Source organism: Hippocampus bargibanti, linkage group LG07 (genome assembly GCF_051943395.1).
Source record: "Hippocampus bargibanti isolate YZ-2025 linkage group LG07, ASM5194339v1, whole genome shotgun sequence".
In the NCBI taxonomy this organism is placed as follows: domain Eukaryota; kingdom Metazoa; phylum Chordata; class Actinopteri; order Syngnathiformes; family Syngnathidae; genus Hippocampus; species Hippocampus bargibanti.
The window spans coordinates 6,671,167-6,689,309 of record NC_142740.1 but is presented as its reverse complement, the minus strand read 5'-3'; the positions used below and the strand labels follow the sequence as shown (position 1 = coordinate 6,689,309).

At 41.8% G+C, this 18,143-nt stretch overlaps 1 protein-coding gene across 3 annotated transcripts; it reads left to right on the top strand.

Moving 5' to 3' along the window:
- The first annotated feature begins 43 nt into the window (after positions 1-43).
- On the top strand, positions 44-17,714 carry sirt5 (sirtuin 5). Of its 3 annotated transcripts, none has more exons than XM_089000597.1 (9): positions 44-152; positions 2,205-2,308; positions 2,379-2,512; positions 6,647-6,872; positions 11,862-11,949; positions 13,673-13,726; positions 13,789-13,912; positions 16,574-16,689; positions 16,813-17,714. In XM_089000597.1, exons 2-9 carry the CDS (start codon positions 2,218-2,220, stop codon positions 16,883-16,885), a joined length of 906 nt encoding a protein of 301 aa, XP_088856723.1. In that variant the 5' UTR covers positions 44-152; positions 2,205-2,217; the 3' UTR covers positions 16,886-17,714. The 3 variants fall into 3 exon arrangements, with proteins under 3 accessions (XP_088856723.1, XP_088856724.1, XP_088856722.1); XM_089000598.1 differs by having other exon boundaries at positions 58-76; XM_089000596.1 differs by lacking the exon at positions 44-152 and adding an exon at positions 797-985.
- Positions 17,715-18,143: the final 429 nt, after the last annotated feature.

Sequence of the window (18,143 nt, the reverse complement as noted above, 5' to 3'; positions counted from 1 at the left end):
TAGTCTCTCTGTTATTTGCCTGCAAAATCGGACACGCTCGTCTTCATTGGAAAGTCAACATTGTCAACGCGTTCAGGTGGTTGTCAAATGTGTCGTCATGTCATACGAAATTGGGCCTCGGACAAGAATGTGGCGGTTGGCGTATGGTGGCAGTGAGTGTCGCGAAAACTTTGTACTGTATATCCATGACCAACATTAGAAAGCAGTCACCGCATGTGTTCGTTGAAAAACGATACCCAGATTTTCGATGTCCCAAGTATTAGATTTTATTGTAAATTTATGAAATAAAATCAATGTACTACGGTGTCTCCGTTTTAAAATAAAATAAGCAGTCGTCGATATAAATATCAAGGGACCTGTCCGTCCTATCACAACCACGCACATTTGTTTGTTCTGAATTTGCAGTAATTTTGAGAAAATACTTCTTAGAAAATACTGTTTACATAGTTTTGAAAGGCGCTTATAAATTAAATGTATTTTTATTATTAAATATATATATATTTGAGTTAGCGTGTGTGTGTGTGTGTGTGTGTGTGTGTGTGTGTGTACTTCCGGGTTGAGTGGAATCTGTCGCGTTTGGCTGCCGCTGCTCTCTAGCAGAAAAAAATATATCCTGTGACTGTAAAGCGTCCTTGAGAGTTTTGAAAGGCGCTTATGAATCAAATGTTTTATTCCTATTATTATTTAAAGAAAAAAAAAAACAGAAACGCACTCCGCTTGACCCCATGTCGCGTAGGTAGTGGTACAAGTGCTCCCTCTGCTGGTCACTCTTTACCCTGCATTCCTTATGACCGAGCTTTCGTTCCGGTTTCCGCTTTTAGCGTTATTTGTACACATTTAAATTATTTTCTATTTTTACTCGACATCGAAGATTAACATTAACCGAAATGTAAACGAATATTCGTAATTTTAAAAAAGTACGGGTCTAGAAGAGGGACACTCGGAAAGGGAAGCGTCCACCGGTTCTGTTGACACTTTTTGACAGGTAAGAAAACAACTTGGAAGTCGAATGTGGAAAAGGATTTCGAGACCGGTTCCACACATGGTTCCAGTTCCTTCCGTTAAAAGCCGTAAACAAACCGCGACTACTGTACTATCAGAAACGGTTTGCCTCTAATAATCAAGCTACTAGCCTAGCTAGGAGAACCGTCACAGCATATAGGTACGCTTCAGTGACCTATATTCCACCGCGATTGTTTCTGTCCAGTGAATCGAGCGCACTCTGTACTCGCAGTCGTATATAATTGCATTTTTGTGAAGTACATAATCGTTTTTCTTGGGATTCTCCAAGATATGCCATTTATGATGACGTATTACACGTTTCCCCTCCATGCGGGTTCTTGAAATTAATACGAATACGACGAGAAACGGGGAAAAATTGATTGAAGTTTACGCTCTTTTTGCTAACACTACAGTTTATAAAGATGAGTAAATTGTATTCTTATAACGTATAGAAGTGGTAGAATATGTATTTTTCTCCATAACTGCCAAGATTCAAGCAAAAAGAAGTATTAGCATACATATTTCTAGAGCTCGCAAATTTCTTTCCTCCGAAAATCTGCCTGCATTCGATGGTTGATATTTGCTAATTTATATTTTGAATCTTTTCTCGTGTTTTCTGTTCTTGTTTAGAATTTAAAAGGTTTTCCAAATGTACCTTACTCTTAAGATCTGCCAAAAATTAAGCAAGTTTAAACTCTAATAAGGAACTCGGTCACAGATTTTATTTTTTTAACAGGCAGAAAATCCCCTCATATTTCGAAAATTAAAAATTACATTATTTACTTATTATTTGTCATAGAACAATAATCTATACATCATTTGAAAGCTATTTAAATGCACTTTAATATGGTATTAGAAAATGTGTGATGAATCATTGAAAACATTTGTCATATCCCTACAGCATAGTTAACGTTCGCCAAGCTGCATTGGTATGTACGAGTTTTGAGTGACACTATCGAAGTGGTACTATTTTAAGAATATTGTACTTTTTTTGTGATGTGGAACGTAATCAAAATAAAGTATATTGTATCTCAGAATAATTTAATCGACCAACTATGTTATTGGTGACCTGGCGGTTAACAATTTTGACTGTTTGTATGTTGAGTTTCATAAGAACAGAAGACTATGAAACGTCTGGTGAGAATCAAACATGAATTGAGGCTCTAATATCAAAGATAACAATGCAATTCATTTATTTTTAGTCATTGAAAGCCAATGGTCGTACCGCAGTTGACCACCAGACGCCTAATCAACGTTTATACTCTCCTGGGGAAAAGCAGCCAAAATATGACCAGACCCAGTTCGGGTAAGGGCAACATTTTGTCTTCATATAGAAAAGAGATGATGAATAATATTTGGCGCCTTTTGTTGCACAGACCTGGCGGCATTTCGGGAGATCTTCTCCAAAGCCTCCAATATCGCCATCCTCACCGGAGCAGGTGTGAGTGCCGAGAGTGGAGTCCCCACCTTCAGAGGGGCGGGTGGCTACTGGAGAAAATGGCAAGCTCAGGTTAGCATTCGCTTTAGGTTGACGGTGGGGATAGTGGGTGTATTATACAACATGGTGTCAAAGTCAAAGCCCGGGGGCCAAATCTGTCCCGCAATATCATTTTATTCGGCCCACAAAAGCAAATTGAGGTAGCTTGCTAACTCGCTAGCGAGCTCTCTTTCTATTCAGCTAACTGGCTAATCTTTTACATCACAGGTGTCAAAGTCAAGGACCGAGGGGCCAAATCCCACCACATCATTTTACTCGGCCCGCGAAAACAAATCCAACTTGTGAAATTTTATGATGCTTGCTAAAGTTCAAACCAAAATTTTAAATTGTCATACAGTGATACCTTGGCTTACGAACGCCTTGGCTAACGAAATTTACAGCTTACGAACGTTAAATTCACGAGAATTTAATCTTGGCATACAAACTATTTTTCTGGATAGACACGGAGCACCACAATGAGTGGTGCGTCGTTCGCGAACAAGCCCGTTCTCCTAACAAAGAAATGGCAGCAGATTTTTTTTGTCCTCTATTCCCCACCCCCAGTCTTCGATTAAAGCCACACGTGATTGGTCAAGAACGCAGCAGTGAAGGGCGGGGTGTTACAGAAACACAGAGCTGCAAATATAAAATAGATAGGCAGACGACAGAGAGTGAGAACATGGATAGAAAACACAGTGAAATTTGGATGTGTTTCAACTTTATTGATAGTTCAAAGGCAGAATGTAGACTGAAGTTAAAATGTGCCAAATAACCCGCACAAGTCATCTGTACACATGATGTAAAAAGCTATCAACCCAGCTAAACAGAACACAATTGATGAGGAACTAGGTAAAATTATCGCAGAGAAAGCACGGCAACTTCACTCGGATATCGTCAAGAGGCAACCCGGAAGTTCGTCATCCATTGATAATTTCAAGGCTAGCCACGGATGGTTCGAAAACTTTAAGCGTCGTACAGGGATTCATAGTGTCATTCGTCATTTGAAGGAATCATTCTTCAAGATAGCCACTCCATTCCATCAAGCCATCAACGACCATCACAAAGGTGAATAAAATGACTATATTATATAGTAGTTTTTTCTTTAATTACAATACCATAGCACATTTATTATACAGTGATACCTTGGTTTACGAACCCCTTGGCTTATGAACTTTTCGGTTTACGAACGTTAAATTTCTGAAAATTTTACCTTGGCATACGAACTATTTTTCGGGATACACACAGAGCTGCCACAATGAGTGATGTGTCGTTCATGAACGAGCCCGTTCTTCTTACAAGAAGATGGCGGCCGGCTTGTTTTGGTCCTCTATTCCCCGCCCCAGTCGTCGGTTAAAGCCACGAGATTGGTCAAGAACGCAACAGTGTGGGTGCGGGGATTACAGACAGACAGAGAGAGAGTGAAGCCATTCTTCAAAAAAAACAAAATGGCAGCCGACATTTCTTTTAATCCTCTATTCCTCGCCCCTAGTCTTTGGTTAAATCCACGTGACAGCAGTGAGGAGAGGTGGTTTAAACATTAAAGAGACAGGCAGACGACAGAGAGAGAGTGACAAAAGGGATAGAAAACAGTGAAATTTGGACTTGTTTCATCTTTGATACTTTGGTTACAGCCACGCGATTGGTCAAGAACGCAGCAGTGAAGGGAGGTGGTTTAAACATAAAGAAACAGGCAGACGACAGTGAGAGCGTTTCAACTTTGATAGTTCAAAGGCAGAGTGTAGACTGCAAGGTTAAAATTCCCATCAATCAGGCTCCACAAATAACCCGCACAAGCCATCTTCACACTTGTTGCAAAAAACTATCAACCCAGCTAAACAGAACACAATTGATGAGGAACAAGGTAAAATTATCGCAGAGAAAGCACCTACAGGGGATCATTCCTCAAGATGGTGAAAGAAGAAGGCTACGTTCCTCATCAAGTGTTTAATGCTGATGAAACCGGCCACTCCATTCCTTCAAGCCATCAACGACCTTCACAAAGGTAAATGAAACGACTTTATTATACAGTGCAGTTTATTTCTGTTATAATAATAATACCATAGCACATTTATTATACATAAATTAAAGTATATTTTGTGTAGTTTTAAGGTTTAGAAAATTAGAAAGTAGAAAATTATATTTTATGGGGACCTGGGAACGGATTATTCTCATTTTAATGGTTTCCTATGGGAAAATAATGTTTGGGATACACACTTTTCACCTTACACACTCTGTCTGGGAACCAATTAAGTTCGTAAGCCAAGGTATCATTGTATACAATCCACAATAACGATCATTATTTTTAACTTCAAAATGGAAAACTAGTAATTCATTAATTTGATGTTGTCATGATCTGGTTGGCGACCAACGGGGGCGCTGTCGGCCCCACCTGCACCTGCACAGGTGCTGGTCGTCCCGATCAGATTGGCGACCAGCGGGTAGCGACGTCAGCCCTGCCGGCAGCCTCGCAGGTGCTGGTCGTTATAATCAATAACACTTAAAAGGACACCTGGCACGATCATCCGGTGCCGATTCATTGTTTGTTTGCTGTTTGTTTGCTGCTTGTTTTCTGCATGCATTGTGTACGTGTTTGTTTAACCTTGGCGGACTTTTACACTTGGTTTTCTTTTGCTACTTTGTATTTTTTCCATTCAGATCATTTTGATGTTTTACATTTTGTTCCTGCTGACTTTATTTTAATACAATTTGTCAAAAAACCTCCTGCTCCCTCCAGCCTGCTTTTTGGGATCCGAACCCGCCATCACCACCTCGCAAAACGGGACAGAATGAATCGGCCAACCATCGGATCCCGCAGGTACATCGGACCCGTCTCATTTCCACCCTGTGCTTGGCAATGCTACGTCCACGTTAGCGCAAGCCTCGTCGAGTTTGAATTGCGTCACTCGACGAGCCGCAATGTCCACGTAAACGTCCGGCCGAGACCTCCTTCCAGGTGGCCGTCCAGGGTGACACTGGGTGACTGGCATTGCACGCCCACGTCCAGCCACGCTGTCGTCGTGCATGACGAATTGAGTCTCATCCACGACGAGCCGTGCAACGTCCGCGTCAACGTCAGTCCGAGACCCCACTCACCGCTGGATCCCGGAGCGGCTCTGGACTGGTCTCGTTCCCCCGGAGCCGGGCAGTTCACGCCCACGTCGGCGTCCGGCCGAGACCTGGTCCCATACGGCCGTACGGGGTGCCATTCTGCGCCTGGCAGTTCGACGTCCACGCAGAGCCATGCGCCGTCGCGTGAACGTGCGAGAGGGATCGCACTCACGCCCACGACGATCCGTGCCGCGTCTTCGTCCACCCCAGGCCGAGTCCCGTTCCCATCAGGCCGCCGCCCGTCGTATGCTGGAGAGGCAGCGGTTGCCCTCTCCACCGACCGTTCCCTGGCGAGTGGACCTTTTGGGAGACTGTTGGGACTTCTGGAAGCAGCCCCTTGAAGGGGGGGTACTGTCATGATCTGGTTGGCGACCAACGGGGGGCGCTGTCGGCCCCACCTGCACCTGCACAGGTGCTGGTCGTCCCGATCAGATTGGCGACCAGCGGGTAGCGACGTCAGCCCTGCCGGCAGCCTCGCAGGTGCTGGTCGTTATAATCAATAACACTTAAAAGGACACCTGGCACGATCATCCGGTGCCGATTCATTGTTTGTTTGCTGTTTGTTTGCTGTTTGTTTGCTGCTTGTTTGCTGCATGCATTGTGTACATGTTTGTTTAACCTTGGCGGACTTTTACACTTGGTTTTCTTTTGCTACTTTGTATTTTTTCCATTCAGATCATTTTGATGTTTTACATTTTGTTCCTGCTGACTTTATTTTAATACAATTTGTCAAAAAACCTCCTGCTCCCTCCTGCCTGCTTTTTGGGATCCGCACCCGCCATCACCACCTTGCAAACCGTGACAGATGTGCGCTCTGAATGTAATATGTGGAGGAGATAAAACATTCTAATGGCTTTCCCGAATTAATAACGACCCCCGAGAGCAAACCGTAACTACAACGTGGCCCACCCGCAGCAAAAAATGAGTTTGACACCCATTATGCGATGTCGCCGCTAACTCCTCGTCCGTTTTGACGGCTTTTTGGGTGAGCTGGAGCTCGAGTGACTTTGACATTGACATTTTTAAGAGATGAACTCTGCCACCGTGCCCGCCGTTTAGGATCTTGCCACTCCGGAGGCGTTCTCCCGAAACCCGTCCCTCGTCTGGGAGTTCTACCACTACCGTCGTGAAGTCATGCTTACGAAAACTCCCAATCCCGCTCACCTGGCCATCGCCGAATGTGAGGAACGTCTGGGCAAGCAGGGCCGCGGTGTCGTCGTCATCACTCAGAATATTGATGAACTTCACCGCCGCGCTGGATCCAAAAGTATCCTGGAAATTCACGGTAAATCCTTCATCAGACCAATTGCATTTAACTCATTCACTGCCATTCCCGAATTCATTCGGGAATTGAAAAGCATGACGTGGGAGCGCCATTCCCGAATTCGTTTGAGTTTTTTTTTCTTGTTTGGGTGCCGATAAAGTGCTGGCCAGACCTCTAACAATGTTTTTCCCTTCCACAAAGGGACAGCATTTCCCCTTTTTTCGTAATAGTGCTTTGTTACATCTTCAGCTGTTGTTAAAGTATAAATCAATGTGTATTGTATTTTGTACATCCGCCCCCATTTCATGCTCAGATAACTCCAGACCTATATAACTTAGGAATTAACTTTTTTTCATGAAAGAAAAGAGTCTAAGGTTTCTTACGCTGCATAAAGTATTTATGTAGTCCTAAAACTCTTTGAATCTTACTTCTGGGGCTGAGGTTTTGGCTTGATTCATAACCACTTATCCATTTTTCTTGTGTTCTCTCTGCGTCAACTTTGTAAAATCATATGCAAATGGACCCGGAAGCACAAAGATATTCAATGCAGGCTTCTGATTGGCTGCCGTGTATGCAAATTGCCAAACAAACCGAAATTCGGAAATTTCCAAACCGAACAAAGATTTCAAAATCGGAATAAAGCAAATGTTTAATTTGAAAAAAAAACACCTTTTTTTTTTCCTTGAAAAAGTTGTCGGCCACCCGGGCGCAGATATTCTGTAAGTGGTACGCCCGACGTAAAAGTTGCACACCCCGGGCGTGCGGGCAGGTGTTATTTCAGACACTGGTGTAACACGTCTACTGGTCCGGCGCAGAAATCTCCACTTGACAGTATCAAAAAAAGCTGTGATTTACACGAGAAGAGGAAAACACATTGGGCACACTCATGCTGGAGAAGCTGGGGTGCCGAAAAAGCGCTGGCCAGACTTCTGGCTAGGTTTTTTTCCCCCTTCCACAAGGCATTTCCCTTTTCCCCATATTAATGATTTGTTCCAGCTTTGGTTGTTATTAAAGCGTTATATGTACCAACTGGAGAGAATACTGCATATGTTTTTTCCGGGGAAGAGTTACTTGAACGCTGGCGCGTGTGGCTACCGCTGCTCACCCGCAGAAAAAATATCCTGTGACTGTAAAGTGTCCTTGAGAGTTTTGAAAGGCGCTTATAAATGAAATGTATCATTATTATTACTGTATCTATTAGCTAGCTGGCTAGCTTTCTATCTATTTGAGTTACTTCCGGGTTGAGTGAACGCTGGCGCGTGTGGCTACCGCTGCTCACCCGCAGAAAAAATATCCTGTGACTGTAAAGTGTCCTTGAGAGTTTTGAAAGGCGCTTATAAATGAAATGTATTATTATAAAAATGTTTGTATGTATCATTGTTCATAACTCGAATGTTCATAAGTAGGGGAGCGTCTGTAGAAACCAATATGTACTGTATTTTGTACACCTGTGACCATTTCAAGCTCATATAACTCCAGACCCATCTAATTTAGGATTTAACTCTTTTTGTCTGATGAAAGAAGACAGTCTAAGGTTTCATTCGTTGCATTGAATGTTTAAGTAGTCCTAAAACTTGAATATTCTGTGGGTCCTGGAATTCGAGTGACAATGACAAAAACCCTGGCACTGGAGGGGACACTTGCACGTCTGAATCAGTCCAAAGCTGCGAGTGTGGTGTGATTTACTACATATCCACTAGAGGGTGACATTGGCCAGGAAATAACGACGATGAAGGTGTGGCTTCATGATAACTTCATAAAATTGCAATACAGTGAGACCTCAACTTACGAACTTAATTGGTTCCCAGACAGAGTGTGTAAGGCGAAAAGTGTGTATCTCAAAAAGAAAATTCCCATAGGAAACCATTAAAATGGGAATAATCCGTTCCCGGGTTTCCAAAAAATATACTTTTCAACTAAATAAGCCTTAAAACTACACACAACATACCTTATTCTATGTATAATAAATGTGCTATTGTATTGTAATGAAAGAACTACACTGCATTGTATCATAAAGTCACTTTATTTGCATTTGTGATGGTCATTGATGGCTTGATGGAATGGCGTTGGAGGTCGAAGGTCAAACAGATTTGCTGTTTGGAAAGAGAGGCACATTACATGAGGACTGTAATTAAAGAAATAAACTGTGCTGTAAAATAAAGTTTTATTTACCTTTTTGATGGTCGTTGATGGCTTATGGAAGGAGAGTCACCTTCCATAAGGAATGTTGGTAACTTAACCTCTGGTGCTGTTCGGTCGTGTGCTTCCGCCGAAGATCACTCGGCCAGCCGTGGTGGGCGTGTATTATGAAAATAGTGCTTATTATAAGGTTTAATTTTCAGAAATTTGAAGTTTGTAAGATAAGGTGTTTGTAAGTTGAGGTCTCACTGTATTTGTTGATATGTTTGCTATCTTCGGAGCTGTCCAATTGTTCTTAACTTATTCAACTGCCATTCACAAATTTATTCAGGAATTGAAAATGAGACGGAGAGCGCCATTCCCGAATTTGTTCAGATTTTGTTTTTTCATGCTTGGGTGCTGATAAAGCGCTGGCCATGGTCTCTGGCAATGTTTTTTTACTTTTCACAAGGGGGCTGTTTTTCCCTTTTTGTCCATGTTAACGCTTTGTTCCAGCATCAGCTGTTGTTAAAGCGCTACATTAACCAATATACCAATAATAATAATAATAATATATTGCACTTCCGGGTTGAGTGAACGCTGGCGCGTGTGGCTGCCGCTGCTCACCCGCAATAAAAATGTCCTGTGACTGTAAAGTGTCCTTGAGAGTTTTGAACACTGCTTAGAAATTAAATGCATTATTATTATTATTTTCATAAATTTAATATTTTTCAAAGAAGTACAGATGACGGCTGAAGAAACCTATTATAAATTATTATTATTATTATGATTATTTATAAGTGCCTTTCAAAACTCTCAAGGGCACTTTGTAGTCACAGGATAAGAGCATTTTTTTCCTGCGGGTGAGCAGCGGCAGCCAGACGCGCCAGCGTTCACTTAACCCGGAAATTTACGCCACTAACTCAAATATATAATGGCCACAATAACATTCAAATAAAGTAAAACTACTCGCCATTTGATGACAATGCTCTGATCTTTATTTGAAATGGGCATCCCTTGATTTCTAAACGCTAGCGAGCTAGCTGTGTCCTAGTTTTAGTTGTACAAAATGGAGGATTACTATATGTATATGAAGGGTGGATTTTATTTTATTAGTTTTCTTTTTTTGTGGAAACCAGATTTCAGCCGATATTTCACAACTGTTAACAGTCAAACTTGGGTTTTTGACCATAATCCGTTCTAGAAACATGTCCGAAAACAGATTTGGTTGAAAACTGAAGTGACGTGCTGTATAAGGAAGTGGAGGGGAGTGCAGTGATGCATTCAGGTGCGCTCAGTTGAATCGATAACTTATTTTCGGTTGTAAACCGAGGGATAAAAAATAAAAACTTTCTGGTTGAAAACCAAACTGAATATGTATTGTATTTTGTACAGCCGCCCCCATTTCAAGCTCAGATAACTCCAGACCCATATCATTTAGGAATTAACTTTTTTTTCTGATGAAAGAAGAGAGTCTAAGGTTTCATACATTGAATGTTTATGTCGTCCTAAAACTCAATATTCTGTGGGTCCTGGAATTCCAGTGACAATGACAAAAACCCTGGCACTGGAGTGGACATTGTTTTGCACTTCGTCTGGCAGTCAATGCGTAAAAGAGAAAATATCCAAGCAATTGAATTGCAGTCAGTCAATTGGTCGAGCTTAGTGGAGTTAAAGTGATACCTTGGTTGATGAACTTAATTGGTTCCCAGACAGTGTGTAAGGGGAAAAGTGTGTACCCCAAAAATTAATTTCCCATAGGAAACCATTAAAATGAGAATAATCCATTCCCAGGTCCCCATAAAACATAATTTTCTATTTTCTAATTTTCTAAGACTTAAAACAACACAAAATATACCTTATTTTATTTATAATAAATGTGCTATGGTATTATAATTAAAGAAATAAACTGTACTATATAATAAAGTCGTTTTATTTACCTTTGTGATGGTCGTTGATGGCTTGACGGAATGGAGTGGCCGCTTTCATCAGCATTAAACACTTGATGAGGAACGTAGCCTTCTTCTTTCACCATCTTGAGGAACGAGCCCTTGTAGGTGCTTTCTCTGCAATCATTTTACCTTGTTCCTCATCAATTGTGTTCTGTTTAGTTGGGTTGATATTTTTTTTGCAACGAGTGTACAGATGGCTTGTGCGGGTTATTTGTGGAGCCTGATTGATGAGATATTTTAACCTTGCAGTCTACACTCTGCCTTTCAACTATCAAAGTTGAAACGAGTCCAAATTTCACTGTTTTCCATCCATTTTCTCACTCTCTCTCTGTCGTCTGCCTGTCTCTTTAATGTTTCAACCACCTCCCCTCACTGCTGCGTTCTTGACCAATCACATGGCTTTAACCGAAGGCTGGGGGCGGGGAATAGAGGGAAAAAAATGTCGGAAGCCATTTTATTTTTTGGAGAATGCCTTCAATCTCTCTCTGTCTGTAAACCGCCCGCGTCACTGCTGCGTTCTTGACCAATCACATGGCTTTAATGATGACTGGGGGTGGGGAATAGAAGACCAAAACAAGCCGGCTGCCATTTTGTTGTTAGTAGAACGGGCTCGTTTGCGAACGACTCATCACTCATCGTATGCCAAGGTAAAATTTTTATACATGGTAACATACGTAAACCAAAATGTTCATAAGCCAAGGGGTTCGTAAACCGAGGTATCACTGTAATAAGAATGAAAAAATCGGGACTAGGTTGACTGATTTGGAATGCAATCCTATCGGGACACTTTCCGACATTTAGATTCAAATGTTTCCACGGGCATTTTGCTTGTAAAGCAAATTGTTAGACTTGATTTGGTCTTCTGCTATTGTTTCGGTATTGACCAGAAAGAACACAATCAACCATTTTGTTTTATGTTTGTGTTTTTCTCTCTCTCTAGGGAGCCTGTTTAAAACACGCTGTACGAGTTGCGGTCACGAAACCGCCAATCACAACAGCCCCATTTGTGCTGCTCTGAAGGGCAAAGGGTAAGCGAAACCTCACAAAATACGCTGATACTAATTTTAGAATAATAATAATCCATTTAATTTCTGAGCACCTTTCAAAACTCCAAACTTATATACACACACACACACACACACACACACACACACACACACACACACACACACACACACACACACACTTTTTTCGGGATACAGGGACCTGCCTCAGCGAGTGATGTGTCGTTCGTGCACGAGCCCATTCTCCGAAAAGAAAATGGCAGCCTGCTTGTTTTGGTCCTCTATTCCCCGCCCCCAGTCGTCGGTTAAAGCCACGTGATTGGTCAAGAACGCAGCAGCGAGTGGGGGGGGGGGTTTCCAGACAGAGAGTGAAGCCATTCTCCAAAAAGAAAATGGCTGCCGACTTTTTTTGTCTATTCCTCGCCCCCAGTCTTCGGTTACAGCCACGCGATTGGTCAAGAACGCAGCAGTGAAGGGAGGTGGTTTAAACATAAAGAAACAGGCAGACGACAGTGAGAGCGTTTCAACTTTGATAGTTCAAAGGCAGAGTGTAGACTTCAAGGTTAAAATATCCCATCAATCAGGCTCCACAAACAACCCGCACAAGCCATCTGTACACCTGATGCAAAAAGCTATCAACCCAGCTAAACAGAACACAATTGATGAGGAACAAGCACCTACAAGGGATCATTCCTCAAGATGGTGAAAGAAGAAGGTGACGTTCCTCATCAAGTGTTTAATGCTGATGAAAGCGGCCACTCTATTCCATCAACGACCATCACAAAGGTAAATAAAACGACTTTATTATACTGTACAGTTTATTTCTTTAATTATAATACCATAGCACATTTATTATATATAAAATAAGGTATAGTTTGTGTAGTTTTAAGGCTAGAAAGTACAAAATTATTTTTATGGGGACCTGGGAATAGATTATTCTCATTTTAATGGTTTCCGATGGGAAATTACTTTTTGGGATACACACTTTTCGCTATACACACTCTGTCTGTGAACCAATTAAGTTTGTAAGCCAAGGTATCACTGTAGATTGAACGCATAGACGATTTCACCCGAATCTGGTGTTTTGTTTTTTTTCCTCTGGAAGTTTTGTTTGGCCTCCCCGACAGTCACACCAGGGATTAATTTTTGGGATAAACAATTTTCGCCTTACACACTCTGTCTGGGAACCACATAAGTTCGTAAGCCAAGGTATCAATGTATTTCAAATAACTGTGATAATACTCACCATTAATATGAATGGTTTTCTGTTCCTTGGTAAAAATCCAGATGAATGAAAGTCAATTTTGCAGGTCCACACTCAAAGTTACAGCTACTGTCATAGTGCCACTGACATTCGACTGTTTCATCGATGGTATTGTTTCATTGCAAATTGCAATCTATCAAATTAGAACCTTTTCTCTCCACAAAGGCGAATCAACCTGATTTGTTTTTACTCGTCCGCTTATTCAAAAGGCGGCGTTTACCTATTTCGACATCAACGGCATCTAAGTCAAGATCATCCAATCTAAATGGCGCTTTCCGCCAACCGGCGTCAGTATCATCCAATTTAAATGGCGCTTTCCGCCAACACAAGCCGCAACAGGAAAAGAACAGCAAAAAAGCGAGAATATATATTTAGTTTTATCTGGTCATTTGGTCTGAAAAAGCCGGAAATCCGCCGATCGGCGGAAAATTCTCATCCCTGAGTGTGCGGGACTTAACCCCTCGTACCGAATCGCTTCTTCAGAGCTCCAGATCCGGAATCGCAAGATGCTCGGATCCCTGTACAAGACCTCCCCAGGTAGGAATCCTTGTCATCTGTTTTGTTCCGTGTGTACGAGTCTCGTTTTTTTTTTTTTCCAGGTGCGAACAAGATGGGTGTTCGGGTCTTCTGAGACCAGCTGTCGTTTGGTTTGGAGAGGCTCTGGATTCGGAAACAATACTCCGAGCAGAGAAAGTGCTGGATAACTGCGACCTCTGCTTAGTCGTAAGTGCTTCTGCGCTGCAGCGCTCGAAAGTTTCGGCGGATTATTGTCAGTCACACGACAACTGAAAAGAGTTTCCAAAGAGAATTATAGCACACTTTATACAAAGATTGAAAAGTGATCAAATTGCATATCTAGATAAATAATGATTGGCCATGATAAAAAAAAAAAAATTCAATACAAGATTGTATAGGTCAAGAGACTACATCACGGTTTTCACTTATTGCGGGTTCTTTTTTGAACATAACCCCCGCGATAAACAAGGGATTACTGTAGTCCCGCTCTGAAACAACGTCTGGCCGGACGCCCAGAGCGTGCAACTTTTACATCGGGCGAACATGTCTCCGCCCGGATGGCCGACAACTTTTTCAAGAAAAAAGCAAAGGAAAGATTTTTTTTTCAAATCAAACGTGCAGACGTTTGAACGAAGATTTCGAAATCGGAACAATTTATTCCGATTTCGAAATCTTCGTTCGTTTTGGTAATTTTGGAATTTCGGTTCGCTTGTCAATTTGCATACTCGGCACGGCAGCCAATCAGAAGCCTGCTTCCTGCTTCCGGACTTTCCCGAGCGATGTATGCGATGCCAGCGTGACATCATTTGTTATGATCATGCGATCGGCCGCTAACCTCCGGGAGGCCGATAGCCAAGTAAACACAATAGTTGTCAGGGAGTGCGGTCATTGTTTTGTAAGCTTATGCCTTTCATTTTCGGTTTTGATGATTGAAAGTCTTCGCGTTTTAGTACGATGGTGATATCGTGTGTGGTTGTTTGCTGTAAAGGATCCAGGTTAAAATTTCACGGAATACCGATCGCTAAAGGAAGAAAACAAACCGGTTTGTTTGGCAATTTGCATACTGGGCACTTCAGCCAATCAGAAGCCTGCTTCTGACTTTCCCGTTCCCGGACTTTCCCCGTAAGGTGCATTTGCATATCATTTTCCAAAGTAGACGCACAGAACCTCAGCCCTAGAAGATTCAACAGAAGCTAACAAAATCTGACGCTACAAAACGTACATTAAAAGCATCGTGGAAAGAGGCGTTCATGTGGCTTGTAGCAGACGACGCAACGCAACCATTGCATTGTGCAACATGCCGAACAGTGTATGGACAAACCACAACTGGAGCAAAATCATCAGCAATTGATATTTACCATCAATTAAGCAATGGGGCATGTCGTAGTTACATCCTTAATAAAAAAAATATAATTTGCAACAATGGTTTTCTTTGCGATTAGTCATCTTATTTTGTTTTGAGTTGTGAAAAATGAGGCAGGCAACTTTATGGCCGGGCAGGAAACTTTTCTGGGTTGTCTGCCCTGGTGTGCGCTAACTTTTTGTCATGAGTTTCAGACACTGCTGTAGTACATAATTGCTCTCCTAGGGACAAAGCAACATCATCGAGTGCACATCTTTATATTTCAAAGTACTTTGACCTTACGTTTCATTAAATTCAGGAATCAAATAACTGAACAATAATTCACATTAATCTCGTCACGATAGTTAGCATACTTAGCCGAATGTGCTAACTGTCGATAACCATGTCAACTGTCATCACTTGAAACATTAAAAGAGACCAAACTCACCTTTTGGTATTTATAAACAACAATACCGAATAATAGATAATACAATCTGCAATTAATGAGTATCACGGCACGAATAAGACTTGCCGAAACAAGAGAAAAAAAGTCACCGGCGTTCGACACTCAACTCGAGGCCGTACATACTGCGTGTTTTGGGTATTTTGGATGCTATAAAACGTTCTTCTGATGTCAGTTAGGAAACAAAAAAGTGACATCGGTTGTCCTTTAAGGCGTGGGACATTAGACTGAAAACTGATATGAGTGTGTACACACTACAAATACATGAAGTTATAAGGTAAACTACACACACATGAATGTGCATACATAAAATAGTCCTATCACTCGAAAACAAGACTTCATGAATATTCAGCGTGACTTTTAAAAAGTAAAATATAGCTATATGCTGTGGAATCTTTGTCAAATGCGCTCAGTAGAAGTCATTTGAAGTGATTTAAAAAATTATGGATGCAACTTGGCCCGGTAGTCGAGGGCTTAGCACACTGACTTCACAGTGCAGAGGTCGCCGGTTCGCGTCCCGGTCCGGCCTCCCTGTGTGGAGCTTGCATGTTCTATCGCGTGGGTTTTCTCCGGGTCCTCCGGTTTCCTCCCACACTCCAAAAACATGCATGGCAGGCAGATTGACCACTCCAAATTGTCCCTAGGTGTGAGTGTGAGAGTGACTGTTGTATGTCTTTGTGTGCCCTGCGATTGGCTGGCAACCAATTCAGGGTGTCCCCTGCCTCGTGCCCGAAGACAGCTGAGATAGGCTCTAGCACCCTCCGCGACCCTAATGAGGAATGAGCGCTACGGAAAATTGATGGATGTATGGATGCAACTTGTTGCGAGGTGTCGGTTGTCCTTTAAGAGATCGACACAACGACCGCGCCCAAATCTTACAAAACAAATATGGCGTACGTAAACATGTCAGTTAATCATAAATCCAATTTCAACGAACCTGCGTATTCATCGCTTCAAAGCTTATTATTTCCTGAAAAAATATCTTTGTGTCGTATTTATGAAACTCTGAACCCACAAAAATAATCATTTATCGACCTATAAACAAAAAACTTTGAACATTCAGGTTGGCACTTCCTCTGTGGTGTATCCAGCGGCCATGTTTGCCCCTCAAGTGGCCGCAAGAGGCATTCCCGTGGCTGAGTTCAACACGGAAGATACGCCGGCCACAATGCGTTTCAGGTGGGTAGCTTACTTCTTACTATTTATTTATTTTTTTTTTTTGCTCTTCAAAAAGTTGAATGTTTATGTTTATTTCGTTTATGGTGACGGCATTTGTTGATTTTTTTTTTTTTTAATATTCAGATTTCACTTTCATGGACCATGCGGGACCACCTTGCCTACTGCCTTAAGCCCCCACGCATCTGAAAAACTATGACAATGATGCACGCTTGAAGCAACCGCGCAAATTCTGAATGCTTATTTTAAAGAACAGAACACTAAGACAAAAAAAATTGAGGGCTGGGGGTCATGTTTGTACAGATTTATTTTGCTATCTATCTATTAGCTAGCTAGCTGTCTATCTGAGTTACTTCCAGGTTGAGTGAAGGCCTGGCTAGCTTTCGGTTAGCCATCTATTAGCTAGCTATCTTTCTATCCGAGTTACTCAGCTATCTATTAGCTAGCTAGCAACGTAAAAGCTTGCAAACATGCAAATCAAACCTCTGAAGATGGAGGACACTGATTCGCTGTGGTGACCCCTTGAAGGGAAAAGCCAAAAGGAAAAGAAGAAGAAGAAGCTAGCTAGCTTTCTATCTGAGTTACTTCCGGGTTGAGTGAAGGCCTAGCGACCTATCTATTAGCTAGCTATCTTTCTATCCAAGTTACTTTGCTATCTATTAGCTGTCTATTAGCTAGCTCGCTTTCTATCCAAGTTACTTCCGGGTTGAGTGAAGGCCTTGCTATCTATCTGTTAGCTATCTATTCGCTAGCTAGCGTTCTATCTGAGTTACTTCTTGATTGAGTGAAGGCCTAGCTAGATATCTATTAGCTGTCTATTAGCTAGCTAGCGTTCTATCTGAGTTACTTCTGGGTTGAGTGAAGACTTAACTGGCTATCTGTTAGCTATCTATTAGCTAGCTAGCTTTCTATCTGAGTCACTTAGCTATCTATTAGCTGTCTAATAGCTAGCCAGCTTTCTATCTGAGTTACTTCCGGGTTGAGTGAAGGCCTAGCTAGCTATCTGTTAGCTATCTGTTAGCTATCTATTAGCTAGGTAGCTTTTTATCCGAGTTACTTCCGGGTTGAGTGAACGCTGTATTATTATTATTATTATTATTATTATTGCATTTCCAGTAGCTCATGTATTTTGTTTTTCTACTTCTTTCTTTCCTTTCCTCGTCCTTTCCTTTCATAACTTTGCTACTGTGAAATGTAAATTTCTCCACTGCTGGACGAATAAAGGTACATCCAAATCCAATGCAGTTATTATGCAGTCTTTGCATATCGAATGTGTGGCAGTAGGGGGCAGTGTTAACACACTGCTTTTTGTTTCCATCCAGAAAGATGATATGGAAATTGTATGTGTGTATATGCTAATTAAAAGATAGTATTTTGGTACAGCATGCGCTGTGATAAAAACTGACAGTACTACAATTTGAGAAGTACTGTGTATGAAAATGTTAATTTGCTGTCTT